General features: G+C 34.3%; 1 protein-coding gene across 1 annotated transcript in view; it reads right to left on the reverse strand.

Annotated features, from left to right (window-relative positions):
* PIP5K1B (phosphatidylinositol-4-phosphate 5-kinase type 1 beta) overlaps nt 1–15,879 on the reverse strand; it is a 338,341-nt gene that overhangs the window by 14,965 nt on the left and 307,497 nt on the right. Inside the window, exon 14 of the mRNA XM_074280732.1 lies at nt 9,932–10,049. Coding sequence (XP_074136833.1) covers nt 9,932–10,049 — 118 coding nt within the window. The remainder of the gene's footprint in view (nt 1–9,931; nt 10,050–15,879) is intronic.

The raw sequence follows: 15,879 nt of genomic DNA on the forward strand, positions 1-15,879 counted from the left end.
CAATATCTTGATTTCATTGATTTTAGAATCTAGCCATCCCAATTATGACATAGGAATCCCATTTGAATGCTATGGGATTCGGCATTCAGGCTTAAATTTGTCGTGATAAAAGTAGCAAATATGTTTCTTTACACTTTTTATCAAGATTATTTTTTACAAAGTCACTTTGGAAAATCCATTAAGACTAGAAATCAGGTGATTTGGTTTCTATTACAGTGAATGATCTATGAGCCATAGATGAGCTGTTTCCCCTCCTTGGTCATAAATACTTATATAAAAAAATTAAAATAAACTAGATGGCTTATAAGGTCCTTTCCAATTCTAAAATTAAATGATTCAGTGGGATCACTTTTTTGATGACAATAACATGAGCCATGTGGAAGATGTTACTAGCTGGTAAAAAATATATATAAATAAAAAAGGATTAATTTCAGCATTGATAGAAATCCATTACAAAACATTCCTCCAATAACCTATAGTTTCTTGAGCTATGGCACAGATTATTGAAAAGGATTGGAAACTCCTATAGATAGAGATTTGAAAGTTATCTATAACTTTTTACCATCTGCAGAGCTGTCTGGGAAACTGAGTGATTAAGTGATAGCTAGTATATTTTGGGGGCAGGTCTGGAACTTAGAGCATCCTGACTCCAACAATGACTATTCATCTCTCCAACAATTTTCAGAGTGTGAACCAAAGAACCATAGGGGTCCTTATAATCTTTTTGAGTAGGGGATCTGTGAATTAGAATTAGAGACTATTTTCACAGCAACCAAAGTACTATTTACTTCTTTCTTTTCCAACTACATAATTGTAGGAAGCCAGATTTTCTTCATATAGTTCAACCAAGATAACATATTGCAACAGATTGAACATAGAAGCAGATATGAGAATCCAACTATTTTCTCTTAATCTAGACATTAAGGGGATTTGCAAAATAAACACAACAGTATAATTCTCACTTTTTTTGAAAATTATCTTTTATAAAAATGTTATTTATGTTAACATGATTATGTTTATTATCATTATTTTAACATAATATTTTGAAATGTTATCTAATATCTAAGAGTAAATATTGATAGTTATAGCTCACATAAACAAAGTGCTCAATAATTTTTAAGAGTTTTAAGGGATCCTGAGATTAAAAAGAATTGAGAAGAATATATATGCATTAATTCATGCAAAACTCTCTAGTGTGGTCCAAATAAGATTAAAATGTAATTTTAAAATGTTAACAAAATAAATATAAACATGCAGTTTTCTAAATCAATATGAAGTTCATAGGATCTTATTTCTGTTGTTTTTGAGATGACTGCCCTAAACCATGATGTTCTGCACAGACTACATGCAGATACTAATTGGCAGAGACCCTGCACAGTTCTCTTTCACACAAATCCAATTTATTTGTATGTCTTGGCATCATCTGATTGATATTATGGTTGACGTCAAGAGTGAAAGACAAACAACAACAACAGATATCTAAATTATACATATATGTCACCAAAGTCAGTGAAGGATTTACATGTAGAAACTCATGTCAAAAATTTAGATTGAAGTTTACAAAAGTTTTGTGACTCCTAATTAAAAATATTCTTTTTTTTTTTTTTTTTTTTGGAGGCTGGGGTTAAGTGACTTGCCCAGGGTCACACAGCTAGGAAGTGTTAAGTGTCTGAGACCAGATTTGAACTTGGGTCCTCCTGAATTCAAGGCTGGTGCTCTATCCACTATGCCCCTATTAAAAATATTCTTAATAATTTACAAAGTGCTTTCCTTCTAACAATTGTGTGAGATAGATAGAATATTATTACCACTGTTTTACAAATGAGGAAATGGAAATTTAGAGCGGTCAAATGTCTTGCTCAAAGTCAACCAACTTATAACACAATATAGTGAGAAAGATATGACATTTGTAATAAGAAAAATTTATATTGTAATTTGTAATGAGAGCTGGTTTCCAATGCTTCATCCAACTCTGTTTTTTGCAGTGTTTGAAACCATGGGTGTGTCCTTGGTCTTTTTGGTTCTGTTTCCTCATTTGTCAATTAAGAAAGCTATACTAGATGAAAGGTATCAAATGTACAGGCCAACAACCAGGAACCAGAATAAAACGTAATTAAGAACTTGAAACTCAGCGTTAAAAAATAATATTAAAAATTTTTGTTTACATGTAATTGAGAAAAAATAAAACAAAAATTAAATGTAAAAAATATTTTGCATGACTGCACATTTATGATCTATGTCAAATTGCTTGCCTTCTCAAGGAAGGAGGGGAGAGAGAGAAAATTTGAAGCTCAAAAATTTTAAAAACAAACATTAAAATCATTTTCATGTAATTGAGAAAAAAATTAAGTGCAAAATGTAATTGGAAAGTGTTTAACAAAATAAGTAAAAATACAATAGAACCTAAATAATATTAATGAATATTTTGTAAGTCAAAACACAGAGGCAGAGATTCTCTTAGAGTTTGAAACCATTAGACTAGATGATTTCTAAAGTACCTTCCAACTCTAAATCTATGATCCTATGATTTTAAATCTGTGTTTCTGATCCTAAATATCAATGGGGGCTTGAATTTCTGGATCCTCAAACCCAGTGCATTTTCTTTTCTATCATGGCATCTCTGCCTTTACAGAACTCTCTCATATACAAAAATACGTCTCACCTGCTCCTCATGTGATCCTTTTTATTCATCCCTCTTACCACAATTCTTTTCATCCTCCACCTCTACCTAGATTATTCTCTTCTTCCTTCTGCCCCCATTTCCATGATTCATTGGGAGGAAATTCCCCTATTAATGTGGTTTTGCAATTTTTTTTTTTTTTTCCTGGAGAATTGCCTCTTAACACTGAAACATTAAAAGATTTGCCTGCCTCTAAGGATCCCACTACCTTTCTATATCAGAGGCAGGATCTAACCAGGCTTGACTTAAAAAATAGCTCTAGATTCACTGCATCATTCACTGCACCCTTTATATTATTTATTAATTTACAATAAAAATATAATAATTCTTTACATGAACTTTACATTGTAACTGACATCTCTGCTAAGGGAGGTAAGTTAAATGAATGACCAAGTGCTTTTCCTTACTTGTCTTGGCTATTCTATATACTTTGTAGAAATATGTGACTAGATTTGAATGCTAATAAAATACAAGAGATATTAATATGAAAAGATGATTAGGTAGCAAAAAAAAGGCCTAGCCCAGTTGTAATGGATTACAGAGAAAGCTATTGCTTTGCAGTTATTATTATATTATTCTATATTATTATTACTATTATTAAAACAGCCATCTTCGGTTTTTCCTTATACTTTTGTTGGCTAGGCATAGAAGGACATTTATACCCATTATACTTTTCTGTGGAATGGCTTTGCTACTCTTTCCATTAATGTTTTCTCATGTTCTATACTAGACCAAGAAGAATTTTTAGAAATTGAAATAATTTACAATTTATGGAGTTCAATATTTCTGGCAATTCAAACAGTAGATCATCTTATTGTATATCCTTATCAATACAGCATGCACATATCTTTGCTTTATTCTTCTAAATACCTTGCAGTTGTCAGATCTAAAACCAATGAAAGGCATCCCTTTGGTCAATGATTAAAAGTATAATTCAAAAAAATCTTCCTCTATTTGAGTATCTTCAAAGTTGTTATTACTGCTGCTGTTGTTCAGTCATGACCCCATTTCATGTTTTTTTTTTTTTTTTTTTTAGCAAAAATACTGGAAGGGTTTGTCATTTCCTTCTCCAGCTCATTTGAAAGGAAACTGCTAGGCTATGGGACTCTACTGAGAGGGAGGACCAAGGCCACCTCAACCTTTGATGCACAATAAGTTTTCTGCCACAGACTTAGAATGGTGCCAGAGCAACCACTTCCCAGTCAAGCACTGTATGTAGTCAAGACACCTCTAAGAGGACTCCAGAAGGAGAGCTACTGAGCTGCACTGTTTTCAGACCAGACAAGAGTACGGCAGAGATGGTTAAGTAATCTAATGGGGCAGAAAGTAGGCACTTTATTCCCATCAGATAGGAAAGCATATGTCAGGACTATATATAAATGTATAAAAGAGCAGGGATGCACAGTCAAATTAAGAGATGTTAGGAGGGGGCAGCTAGGTCCTCTATCCACTGCGATACTTCCTAGCTGTGTGACCCTGAACAAGTCACTTAACCCCAGCCTCAGAAAAAAAAAGAGAGAGATGTCAGGAAATTCCTGGATAATTGTGAGAGATGGATTGTTTTTGGATATGATAAGCAATGCCCAGGAGAAATACAAAAAAGTCATTTTACTATATATAATTTCATTAAACAAAATCTGAAATCAGAACCAGAAAAAGAGGTTAGGAAATTTATATTTGGAGCACAGACAGGCCCATCTCTTATCAGTAGATGTTCCTCTTCTGAGCCTGAGGAGGATGATATTGATTGGCTTACCCCCATCCCCACCTTCAGCCCTGCCTTATTTTTGTGTCTATGCAGACCTCCAGCTTTTCAAAGGCTCTTCTAATGTAAAGCCTAAAAATGAAATAAGAACTGAGGAAAAGCAGGATCAGAAATATAAAACAAAGACTGTAGCGATACTTAATGGACAAAAAGCAAAAGGTAATCAGTTATATTCTTTCTCTTTACTTCAAAAAGTTTTGCAACAGGTTAGAGATCAAGGAGAAGACACGGAGGAGTGGGAAATGTAGGAGGTGTAGATGGGATATTAAAGACTTTGTTACCAGAAAACTGTAATGCAGATTGTCATAGAGCAATGATTGGACCATTGGACATAGAGAAGAGATTGTACCAAAGAAGAAATGATTCAGAGGTGTGACAGAGTAGGTTCACAAGTATATCAACCTGAGCTGATATCAGAATATGTGATTGCTGATAAGAAAGGGCCAAAAAGGAATTGTTATACTTGTGGTAAACCAGGACACTATAAGAAAGAAAGCAGAAGTATAAAAGCAGGTGATGGGAGTAGGACTAAAACACTATGTCCAAAATGCAAAACAATGCAAGAATCAGGGAAACAAGGTGCTCCCAGGGGGCCCCAAAACCAACCTGGGGAATGACAGCTCAAGTAGGGACAGATATAAATCAGGAATGGAGAAATATGTATGCAGCTTTAGATGCAAGGGACACTCACAGTAATAAAACTCAGGAGTAATGATTATTACTGCTTACCCATCATGCTGTTTGTGAAGTGCCCATTCAACAATATCAAGGAGGAAAATAACTAAAAATCCTTGTTATAAATCCTCCACTATCTCAGTATTTATTAGCTATCCTGGTCATATAAATATATGAGGAAGTACTTATGTCTGTAATTATGATTAACACTGATAATGTTGAAGCAATTCTTAACAAGGGATAACATATAGTTCAAGAACTAGTTATTCCATCTGAACTTACAGTTAAAACAAGATAATAATTGTGAATTAGTCCCACAGACAGGTCTAAATTCAGAGGCCGTTGTATAAACATATTTTACTATCACACTCACTTAGCCAATACTAACCCTTACTTTGAATAACCAACAGTTTGAAGGATTAATAGACACTGTAGCTGATAGGACTCTATGGTGGTTGCTTCTCAATGGCCTCCTTGGTGACCTATGACTTCAGCTAGCAATAGAGTGGCAGTGGTAGAAGGCAGTAAGGAGGCTTTGACGTCCACTGATCTGGTAAATTGGCAAAAAGATGGGAAGACAGGAATAATTTTTCCTTTAATAATAGATAGTTTACATATTAACTTCTGGGATAGGGATATAGCATACCAATTAGGGATAAAAATCACAGACTTTTAGGAGGGGTCATTGCTGCTGCGGCTTTCAGTGCTCCAAAAATGACTTGGATTACCAACACACCAGTATGGGGTGGAGCAATAACCCCTGACCAAAGAAAAACAGCTGCTTTACATCAATTAGTACAAGAACAATTAGAATTAGGACACAAGGAAAGAAACGGCCCAAGGAACTCTCTTGTATTTGTTATAAAGAAAAAAATCTGGTAAATGGAGAATGTTTACAGGGTTGAGACAAGTAAATTCAGTCCTGAAAGTCCTGAAAAGTCTTTACAGGCAGGTTTGTCATCCCCAAACATGATCCCTAGGGAATGGCCCTTATGGATAATAGATATTAAGGACTGCTTTTACTCCTTCACCCCAACACCAGGGATAAATTTGCTTTCTTAGTATCAACATATAATTTTCAAGGACCTGTGAGATTTCAAGTGGAAAGTATTGCCACAAGGTATGAAAAACAGCCCTACCATATGCCAATGGTATGTTGATAAAGCTATTAGCAAGATAAGGGAACATTGTCCCGAGGCAGTCATTCTCCATTACATGGATATTTTGGCTGGTCATCTACAACCTGAGAATTTGGAAGAGATGTTATAAATGACAGAAAGAGAATTAAAATACTTAGGTTTGATAATATCATCAGAAAAATTCAAAGATACCTCCCTTTTAGTTATTTGGGTTTCACTGTTCAGCTGGAGGGTGTATATCAAAAACCACCTGAATTCTGGACTGATCAGGTACACACATTAAATCAGGTCCAAAAATTTATTGGGGACATTCAATGGCTTAGGACTTGAACTTGTATACCCAACACTCTGATGTTTCCTTTGTATAAAATGCTAGAGAGAGATCCTTTGTTAGATTCCAGCAGGACATGGACTCCTGAAGCTCTTGACAGCATAAAGCAGATAATATAAATAACAGCAAAAGCAAGCACTCAGAGAGTACTTCTACAAAAAAGGTTATATGGCTCTGTTATTTTAGCTCCTGTACAACCCATAGGAGTTATACATCAAAACATTGATATTTATGAATGGCTATATATATTAAAGACAAAAAAGTCATTAGAACCATACTTAGATATGATAGCTGAAATAGCAAGGAAAACATTCCAGAATTATCCAATTAACAGGAGAAACAGGGATTGCATGGATTGACATAGATAAGGAGATGTTATATTACTTAATAGCTACTCAGGAAACCTGGACATTTTGTTAGGGTTAAGAGAAGTAAGAGCAGGAAAAATCCTGACCCAGCTGCCATTCTATGAACAGTGGCAATGGATATTTCCCCCCAAAACAAAAACACATCCATTTAAAGGCCCTAATGTGTTCACTGATGCCACCAAGCAAAATAAAGTGGCCATATATTCCCCACAATTGGGCATCTCTAATATATTTACTACACCTTACACCTCTACACAGCAAAATGAGTTGTATGCCATTATACAAGATATATGTCTTCTCATTGTTTCAGGAGGTGCAAGAGGTAATTTTAATGAGAGTCCATCCTTTTTATATAATGCACATCTGCTCTCATATGGATGGGCTAGGACCTATATTTGAAAGGAATAAAATAGTGAATGGTCTGCTTACATAATATATTCTTCTCTGCCCTTTAGAACCAGCAATAAAGGCTCATGAACATTTGCAACTGTCTGCCAGATCTCTCTGGAGATTGTATGGGGTGTCCCAGTAAGAAGCAGCAAGCATAGTTAAAAGATGTGTAGCTTTTGTAACATATTCTCAAAGACCTGTAGGGCTAGGGTCTAACCTCAGAGGTGACAGGCCAAATAATATATGACAAATTAATGTTACACATATGGGAAGAACATGCAGCCATGTTACAATTGACATGTATTTAGGCTTTGTATCTGAATCCTTTCAATGAGGGGAAGCTGCTTCACATATAATAAATCACTTATTTCACTGTTTTGCTTCTATGGGTATCCCACACACCATCAAGACTGATAATGGACCCTCATATACCTCAAAAATATTAAAACAGTTCTTACAGGAATCCTCCATGCATCATATTGAAGAAAAGGCCATTTGATTTAGATCATCTTAAATACTAGCAACTTTGAAGATCAAATTCTCTTTTATGCAACAAACTTAAGATTCTGAGTTCACATGCTGACTATACTGTTTAATACCTGTAAAAGTCACTCGGTCTACCTCTTGGAGCATCAATTTCTTTATTTTTAAAATAAGGGAGTTCTGCAGGGCAGGTGCAAAAGGTTCTTCATTCTGGAAGGAGATCTGAGGATCCTGTCAACTATATTCTCATTGGGGAAATCACTTAAGTCCTAAAAGGCTCACTTTCCTCATCTATTAAATGAGGGGGTTAGATTCAGTTACTTTTATTGTGGGAGGCAATTGGGTTTAAAGTGACTTGTACAGAGTCACACTGCTAAGTATCCGAGGATGGATTTGGATTTAGATTCTCTTGACTTCAGGGTAGTGCTCTATCTACCCATTGTGCTATCTAACTGCCCCAATTCAGGGACTTTAAAAAAATTCTTTGAGATCTAAATCTACAAATCCTAATTGGATACTTTGAAATCTGGACCAAATGCTTTAGTAAGCATATTAGAACTCAGACCAACTGCCATTGGGTGGTGCAGTGGATGGATGGTAGGACTAGGAATCAGTAAGACTTGAGTTCAAATCCAGCCACAAACACTTACTATGTGACTTTGGGTAAGTCATTCAGCTTTTTGCCTTAGTTTCCTCATCTATAAAATGATAATAATAATACCTACTTCATAGGATTGTTATGAGAATCAAATGAATTTTAAAGTATCTTACATATATAAAGTGTTTTAGAGACAAAAGTACTACATAATTGTCATTAGTATTCTATTCTATTGTTGTTTCAAGTACACTGGGGGAAAATATTCTAATTTAACACACAATTTGGCCACTTAAAGGAGATTCCATTTATTATCAGTTATATTTAAATCAACACTTTTATAATGGTTTATTTGTTATAATATTGCCCATGAATTTCAAAATAATGCCCATTCCCACTGCCACTCCTAATCTGCTGTAAATTATTTTAGTTACTAGAAAATAGATAGCTGATTTTCCATTATGACTTCCTAAATTACACTTAGCTTAAGAGAGACCATCCTGGAGTTTCTTTTCTTCTTCCTCTTTCTGATTCTAAGTATGTTCACTTCAGAAACCATGGATTTTTCAGGCTACCATACTTTAATCTGCTGTACTCACATATAATCTGAGGGGAGGAGCCAGTATTTCCAAAATAAGTCCTCTTTTTCTGGCTCTCTCATAAACATATATAAATATATGTATGCTTATTGTTCATAAAGTCAATCCTCAGATTATATACTTATATGCATGCATACTTATGTGTGTCTATACCTACTATGGATTATTTATTTAAAATTTATTAATAAAGTTTGAATCTAACTTTATGTGATTAGAGGTTTCTTGCACCCAGATTAGTGTCTGACTTCAGTAGCTATCTAGGTGTCCTGGAAGTAGGTGTCTAGGTGGTCCTGGAACTAAAACATTCTTCTTTTGTTTCTCCATACCTATGACTTGTTTTGGGTTTTGGGTTTCCTTCCTTCCTTCTTTCTTTTTTCTATTCCTTCTCTCTTCTTCCTTCCCTCTCCCTCTCTTTGAATGAGAAAACATTTAGTTTTTTCTTTTCCAGATTCATCACTTGGGAAGCTTTCTGGACACCATACAGAACTCACCTAGTGAATGGTACCCTGAGATTACATAGGGTAAAATTAAATGAAATATAGGGATAATGAATTGCAAGGAAGGTCCTTAACTCAGTTTTAGGAAAAAATAGGATAATAATCACATAAGTCTGCTACAGTTAGAATTAGATGATCTTGCTAATGTTCTTCAGCAAATCAATGTTCCATCTGTATTTTCTGATTGTCCATTTTATGCTCTGAGTGAACACACTATGGGGAAAATGACTTTGAAGACTAAAGTTGGACTCAAAATGATTTCACTTATTTAAGGCCAGCCTTGGTATGTTATCATGTTCATTTAAAATTTTAACAACAAACAAATGAGATCTGAACCCACTAAGTGATAAGGCTGGGGTTAAAAAAAAGAAAAAGAAAAAAAGAAAGACAAAAGGTAAATGCAACTTACTAAATAGACATCCAACACAGAGGCATTATCATCCTGTGTTTCCAATGTGCTCTGCTCAGAAGTCAAGTAAATGGCACTGTCTTCTAATGTGAAAGTAGAACTTGAAGGTAATCCTTTACTGAAAACACAAGGAGAAAACACAGTTAGCATAACTAACCCCAAACAAGAAGAAAAGAAAAAAAAAATACCACAAAGAAAGTTGTAATGAGGTTACTTCTATAAAAGGCAAAGAATCTGCACCCAATTAAGTGCAGAATCAAATATTAAAATCTGTTTGGCTTTTAAAACTTATTATTACCTGGATCATTTCTACCTTTCTGGTATTCTTGCACATTACTCTCTCCACATAATTCATGATTCAGTGACTGGCTCTCTTGTTTTTCCTTGCATATAACACTCAATCTCCTGTGTATTTTTACTGGCTGTCTCTTGTTTCTTCCTCCAGGATTTGAGTTAATATAGCTTCTTGGGGAGACAGCAATACTTCTAAGGTCCCCTGACCATAGGAAGTTTCTATTCTAACAATGTCAGTGATGCTAAATTGGAATCTATGACCCTGAGAGTCCCCACTCCCAATCTAAGAATACTATTGTTCTAACAATCAGACTATCAACAAACATTACAGTCTGCTGGGCAGTGATAACCAAATTCTTGAGACCACTCCTTGTTTTACCCCAAGCCCATAAAATTAGCATATCAATGACATGAACAATTGGATAAAGGTATCACCTTTATCCAGATTCCTAGCTAAATTCTCTTGGAAATTAGATGGGTTCAATTGGCATTAGAATTACAATAAATTTTGCCCCTTGGATATGGGTTCAAGCCTGCAAATTCTTTTGAGATACCTCATCTCTTCACTACGTCAACAGATTTTTTTGGCTTTCTTCAAACTTAAATATCTTCTTCAAGTAGCCTTTCCTCCATTTCTTTTAGTTCTAGTGTTTTACTTTTGAGATTATCTCCAATTTATCTTATTTGTTCATAGTTGTTTCCATGTTGCCTCCTCCAATTAGACTGTGCCCTTCTTGAAAGCAGAGGCTTCAGTTGTTGCCCTTCTTTGTATCTTATTGTAAAGCACAGTATCTGCTTATGGACTTGACTTTATACACCCACCCGTACATACTTTGCTCCACACATCTCAACCAGAAAAATTATACTAAATATCCAGTCTTCGAAATGGACAGACCCTCAAAAACATATTTTGCTCCTTCAAAGAACTTTCATATAAAAGATATATTTTTATAACATTATCTTTTTCATACCACATCTTGCTTTTGGCTCCTGATTATGTATTTTCACTTATTTTTCTTTGAGACTGCGATTGGAGAAGATTCGTGGATAATTGGGAATGAATACTTTAGAAGTAATATATCTGTGTCTTTTGGGCTATGATATAGGAAACAAATTCCCTTAAGAACAAAGGTATCATCTTTCAATTCAACAAACATTTCTTTAGGCTCCCTACTGCTTGATACATATTTGCTGAATTGGATAGTTGACTCTATTTCTTATTCTAAATCTGTCACCTAGCCCTATCAATTCTTTTAGAATCTCTTTCAGATTCACCCTTTCTTTTTCCACTGTTATCAGCTTGGTCAACCTAATTGTTTTATGTATGATGTACTCCTTTTACTTTCTATCTTTAGATACATACTGGAAAGTTGTATCAAATTAAGCTTTCTGAGATAATTCTCCCCTCAAAAACCTTTGAGTTCCTTTGCAACAGAAGGACTGTGTAATATAAATAGTACTACCATCATGTCATATATTTCTCTTTATTAGCTTAACTTCAAGGTCCTTTGTTGCCAACCAACCTTTTCAGATTTCTCTTTCACTAGTCCCCTGTGCAAAACTCTCTACTCCTGCTTATTTCTATTGTTAATCTTTATAGCATATGTTCTAGAGAAATCTGGTATATTTGAATATCTTTTTTTTCCCCTGAGGCAATTAGGGTTAAGTGGGATCACAAAGTTAGGAAGGGTTAAGTGTCTGAGATCACATTTGAACTCAGGTCCTCCAGACTTCAAGGTTGATGCTCTATTCAGTGAGCCACCTAACTGCCCCAATATCTTCTTTCTAATTAGAAAAAAAGGAAGCTCTTTCTCAATATTTAATCAGTTCAAGCCTTCATTCAAGTTCCTCAATTATTATTTAATAAATTTGTTTGAATTATTTCTTTAACAAAAAGTTGACTTCTCCTTTATTAGCAATTACTTATACTTTTCTACATAATAAAACATCTAACTTCTTGTTTAAATATTGAAATGATTAAACATGAAATTTATTAACAAATTAATTTGGTGATAATTGAGACTAGATAATTATATTTTAGTGATGACAAATATCACAGAGGTCTCATAAACTCTCACCATAACAGTGATTTCTCTTCACTTGTGAAAAAATAGTCCCACACCATTCAATTTCTCTCAAGTTGCCAAGTAAAGTCTCTTTTCAAAAATCCCCTTTATAAGATATAATTATTAATAGCCTCATCAGAAAAAAGCACGTCATCTCCTTCTTTCTTTCTTTGGTTTTTCTCCAGTCATGACAGACAGTCTCTTCAAAAGGCACACTTTTCATAGATTTCTCTTTATGGTTTTTTTCTATTATATAACAGATTTCTACCATCTAATAGTAAATCTTCACAGCTCAGAAGTTAAATATATATATATATATGCTCATCTTGACTTCATATGGAAAACCACCTCATAATAAAACATTTTCAACCTGTAATTTCCAAATGTCAGCTCAATCTGCCTTTTCCACTGGCTCTTAAAGATACTGGAAAAGTATCTATAGTCTTGTTGATAGTACACGTTTCTCCCCATTTAGGCCTTGTTTCAGGGCAGTTAGATGGTCAGCAGATAAAACATCAGCCCTAGAATCAGGAGAACCAAAGTCAAAATTTAACTCTAGATACTTATTAACTGTGTAACCCATGGCATACCATTTAACCCTTTTTGCCTCAATTTCCTTATCTATAAAATGAACTGAAGAAGAAAATGGCACACCATTCTAGTATTTTTGTTTAAAAAAAAAATCCCAAATGGAGTCACAAAGAATCAGATATGACTGAAAAATTACTGAACAACAATAGTCTCTTGTTTATCTAAATTCTACACCCCAAGTGAGCCTATTATCAATTATCTCTGATGAAAAACTAGCTTTATCAAATCTTCCTGTCTTATTTTTAAAAGCATCAGTTGGTTCAGATGATAATTTTTTTGTTACAAGACCTCATAACTATCTTCTTTCCTGGATTTAGATTATTCATGAGTTTGCAATGGACATTACTTTGAAAACTATTGTGCAATAGTCAGTATTGTTGAATTACCCACTGGATCAGAATTAAGACAATGCAAAAAAAAAAAAGACTTTTGCCTTTAAATTTGTGAGACGCCTTTAGTCATCTTTTGTCTAAATCAATAATCTTATTTGTACTTCCTCTCCTCCCATTTCTTTATGTGATGTTCTCTTCCATTAGAATATCAGTTTCCTGATGACAGGGAGTGTCTTGTATCTCTAGGATAGTGCCTAGCAAATAGTAAATTATTAAATGTTTTGTCATCCATGATACATTTGCCCGTGTCTCATAGCTGTCTTAAACTCAACATATCCTAAACAGAAGCTCTTATCTTTCTTCCTAACCACTTCCTCTCTCCAAACTATGTTATTTCTGTGCAGGATACCACCTTCTATCTAGTTACCTAGGTTTGCAATCCTGGAATCAGCCTTGACTCTTTTCCTCACTTTTTCGAACCAATTGGTTGAAAAGTCTTGTCAATTCTGCTCTGATAGCATTTCTCACATCTATTCCTTTGCTCTAGTTCTGGCTCTTGCCTAAGATTATTTCAACCATCCTCCCTTCTGATCTCCCTTGTTTAATCCTTTCTCTATATAGTTGCCCAAATAATTTTCCTGATTTGACCATGTCATTCCCTTGTTCAAAAATCACTACAATGGTTTTTTGTCTTCTAGGATAAATTACCAACTCTTCAGTTTAGTATCTAAACCCTCCCACAATCTGGCTCCCAACTACTTTCTGAGTTTGTCAAATTATTTCCTTTACTTTCAGCTAAAGTAGTCTAATAGAGATAACACCCAAATTTATCATCTCATCTCCTGTCCCCCACCCTTGTCTTTGCATATGTCTCTCTCTAATATTGCAGAGACTTCCACCTCCCCTCAGACTCTTAAAATCTTTATCTTCTTTCAGGGCTCAAGTCCATGCCATCTCTACATGAAACCTTTCTGGTTCTTCTTAGTAATTGTATTCTAGCTCTCTCCCTCCTTTTATTGACTTATCTATATAAATGCTATATGCTAATTAGAGAATATAAGCTCCTTGAAGGTAAAGAATTTCTGTTGTCTTTGTATTGCTGTGACTTACTGAAGTGTAGGCATTTAATTATAAAGAGAGCAACATTTATATACTGTTTTAGGTTTGCAAAGTGTTTTTTTACAGGTATTTTCTAACTTGATGGCCATAAAACTCTGGGGTGGGTATTATTATTATTATAAGTGGGAGCACTGAGGTTAAGAGAGATTATATGATTTGCCCAGAATTATACACCTTGTAGGAACAGCTAGGTAGTGCAGTAGGTAGAGCACTGGGAGTGGAATGAAGAAGACCTAAGTTTAAATCAGGCCTCAGACACTACTTGTGTGAACTTAGATGAATCATTTAACCCCTATTTGCCTCAATTCCTCATTTATAAAATGGGGACACACTGGAGAGAGAAATGGCAACTACTCCAGTTCTTTGCCAAGAAAACCTCATGGACAAATAGGGTCATGTAGTGTTGGGCAAATGAAGGACTGAACAACATAACAATAGCTAGTGAGCAAGATTCAAACTACAGTATTCCAGAAACAATTCCACTGTTTTATCTACTATAGCACTTAACTGTCTATCTTTCAATAAATATATGTTGAATCAAGAAAGAATTTCACTTTGGATGTGCATGAAACTAAATTTATGAAATACAGCTCTATTTCCTCCAAAATATTCTTATAAAATAGGATTATTAAAATAAAAAAAGATCAAGCACAGGAAAAAATTATTAAATCTGACTAGGTATACATAGGAAACCAACTGCAAATTCTTTCTTTCTTATAACTATCCTCAGAGATGAGATGTAAACTGTTCTATAATGGGTTTCCATTTGTGTATCAATTTACACTCCTTTTTCTCATTGGATTTAGCATTTGGGAATATTCTGACTGCTACTCTGTTCTCTGTTGTTGTTGTTGTTGTTTTTTTTTTTTTTTTTTTTTTTTTTTTTAAGTGTTCAGTTGATTTCATGAGCACTGTGCCCATTTGGATTTAATATTTGTTTTCTTTTGCCTAGTGATTCCAAGGTTTTCCTTTGGGATAGTTATTTAGAATAGCAAGATTACTTTTTAGAAATAAGGCAATTGAATGCTGGATATTTCTAATTTTTTCTTTTATTGGTACTCTTTAAAAATTAGTATTTATTAATATTTAATATTACATTTAGCATTGTTAGTGATTCTTTTACTTCATTTATCTTTCATTGTACTAAATGCAGACAAGAAAAACAAATCAACACAATAATTTGTGTCATTGATTAGGCTATGTCCAAAAATGTATGCCCCATTATGCATCTATAACCAAATAATGCTTCTCTGCTGAGGGGAGGGAAATGTGCTTCTGTCTGAAAGCTGACTATACTGGTTAGAATTCTGAAATCTCTTGAGATTACTTTTCTTTATGGTAGACATCATAATAAATGTTTCTCTTGGTTCTCTTCATTTTATTCTCCATTAGCACATATGGTTCTTCCCAAGTTTTTCTGAATTTTCCATATTCTTTATAATATAATAATTTCCCACTAGATTCATGTGCTCTTGATTTGTTCAGTCACTTTTCTTCTTGATTTTTTTTTTTTGTTGCTACTTTTAGGAGGGTTACTATACATTTT

Source organism: Sminthopsis crassicaudata, chromosome 1 (genome assembly GCF_048593235.1).
Source record: "Sminthopsis crassicaudata isolate SCR6 chromosome 1, ASM4859323v1, whole genome shotgun sequence".
Classification (NCBI taxonomy): Eukaryota; Metazoa; Chordata; class Mammalia; order Dasyuromorphia; family Dasyuridae; genus Sminthopsis; species Sminthopsis crassicaudata.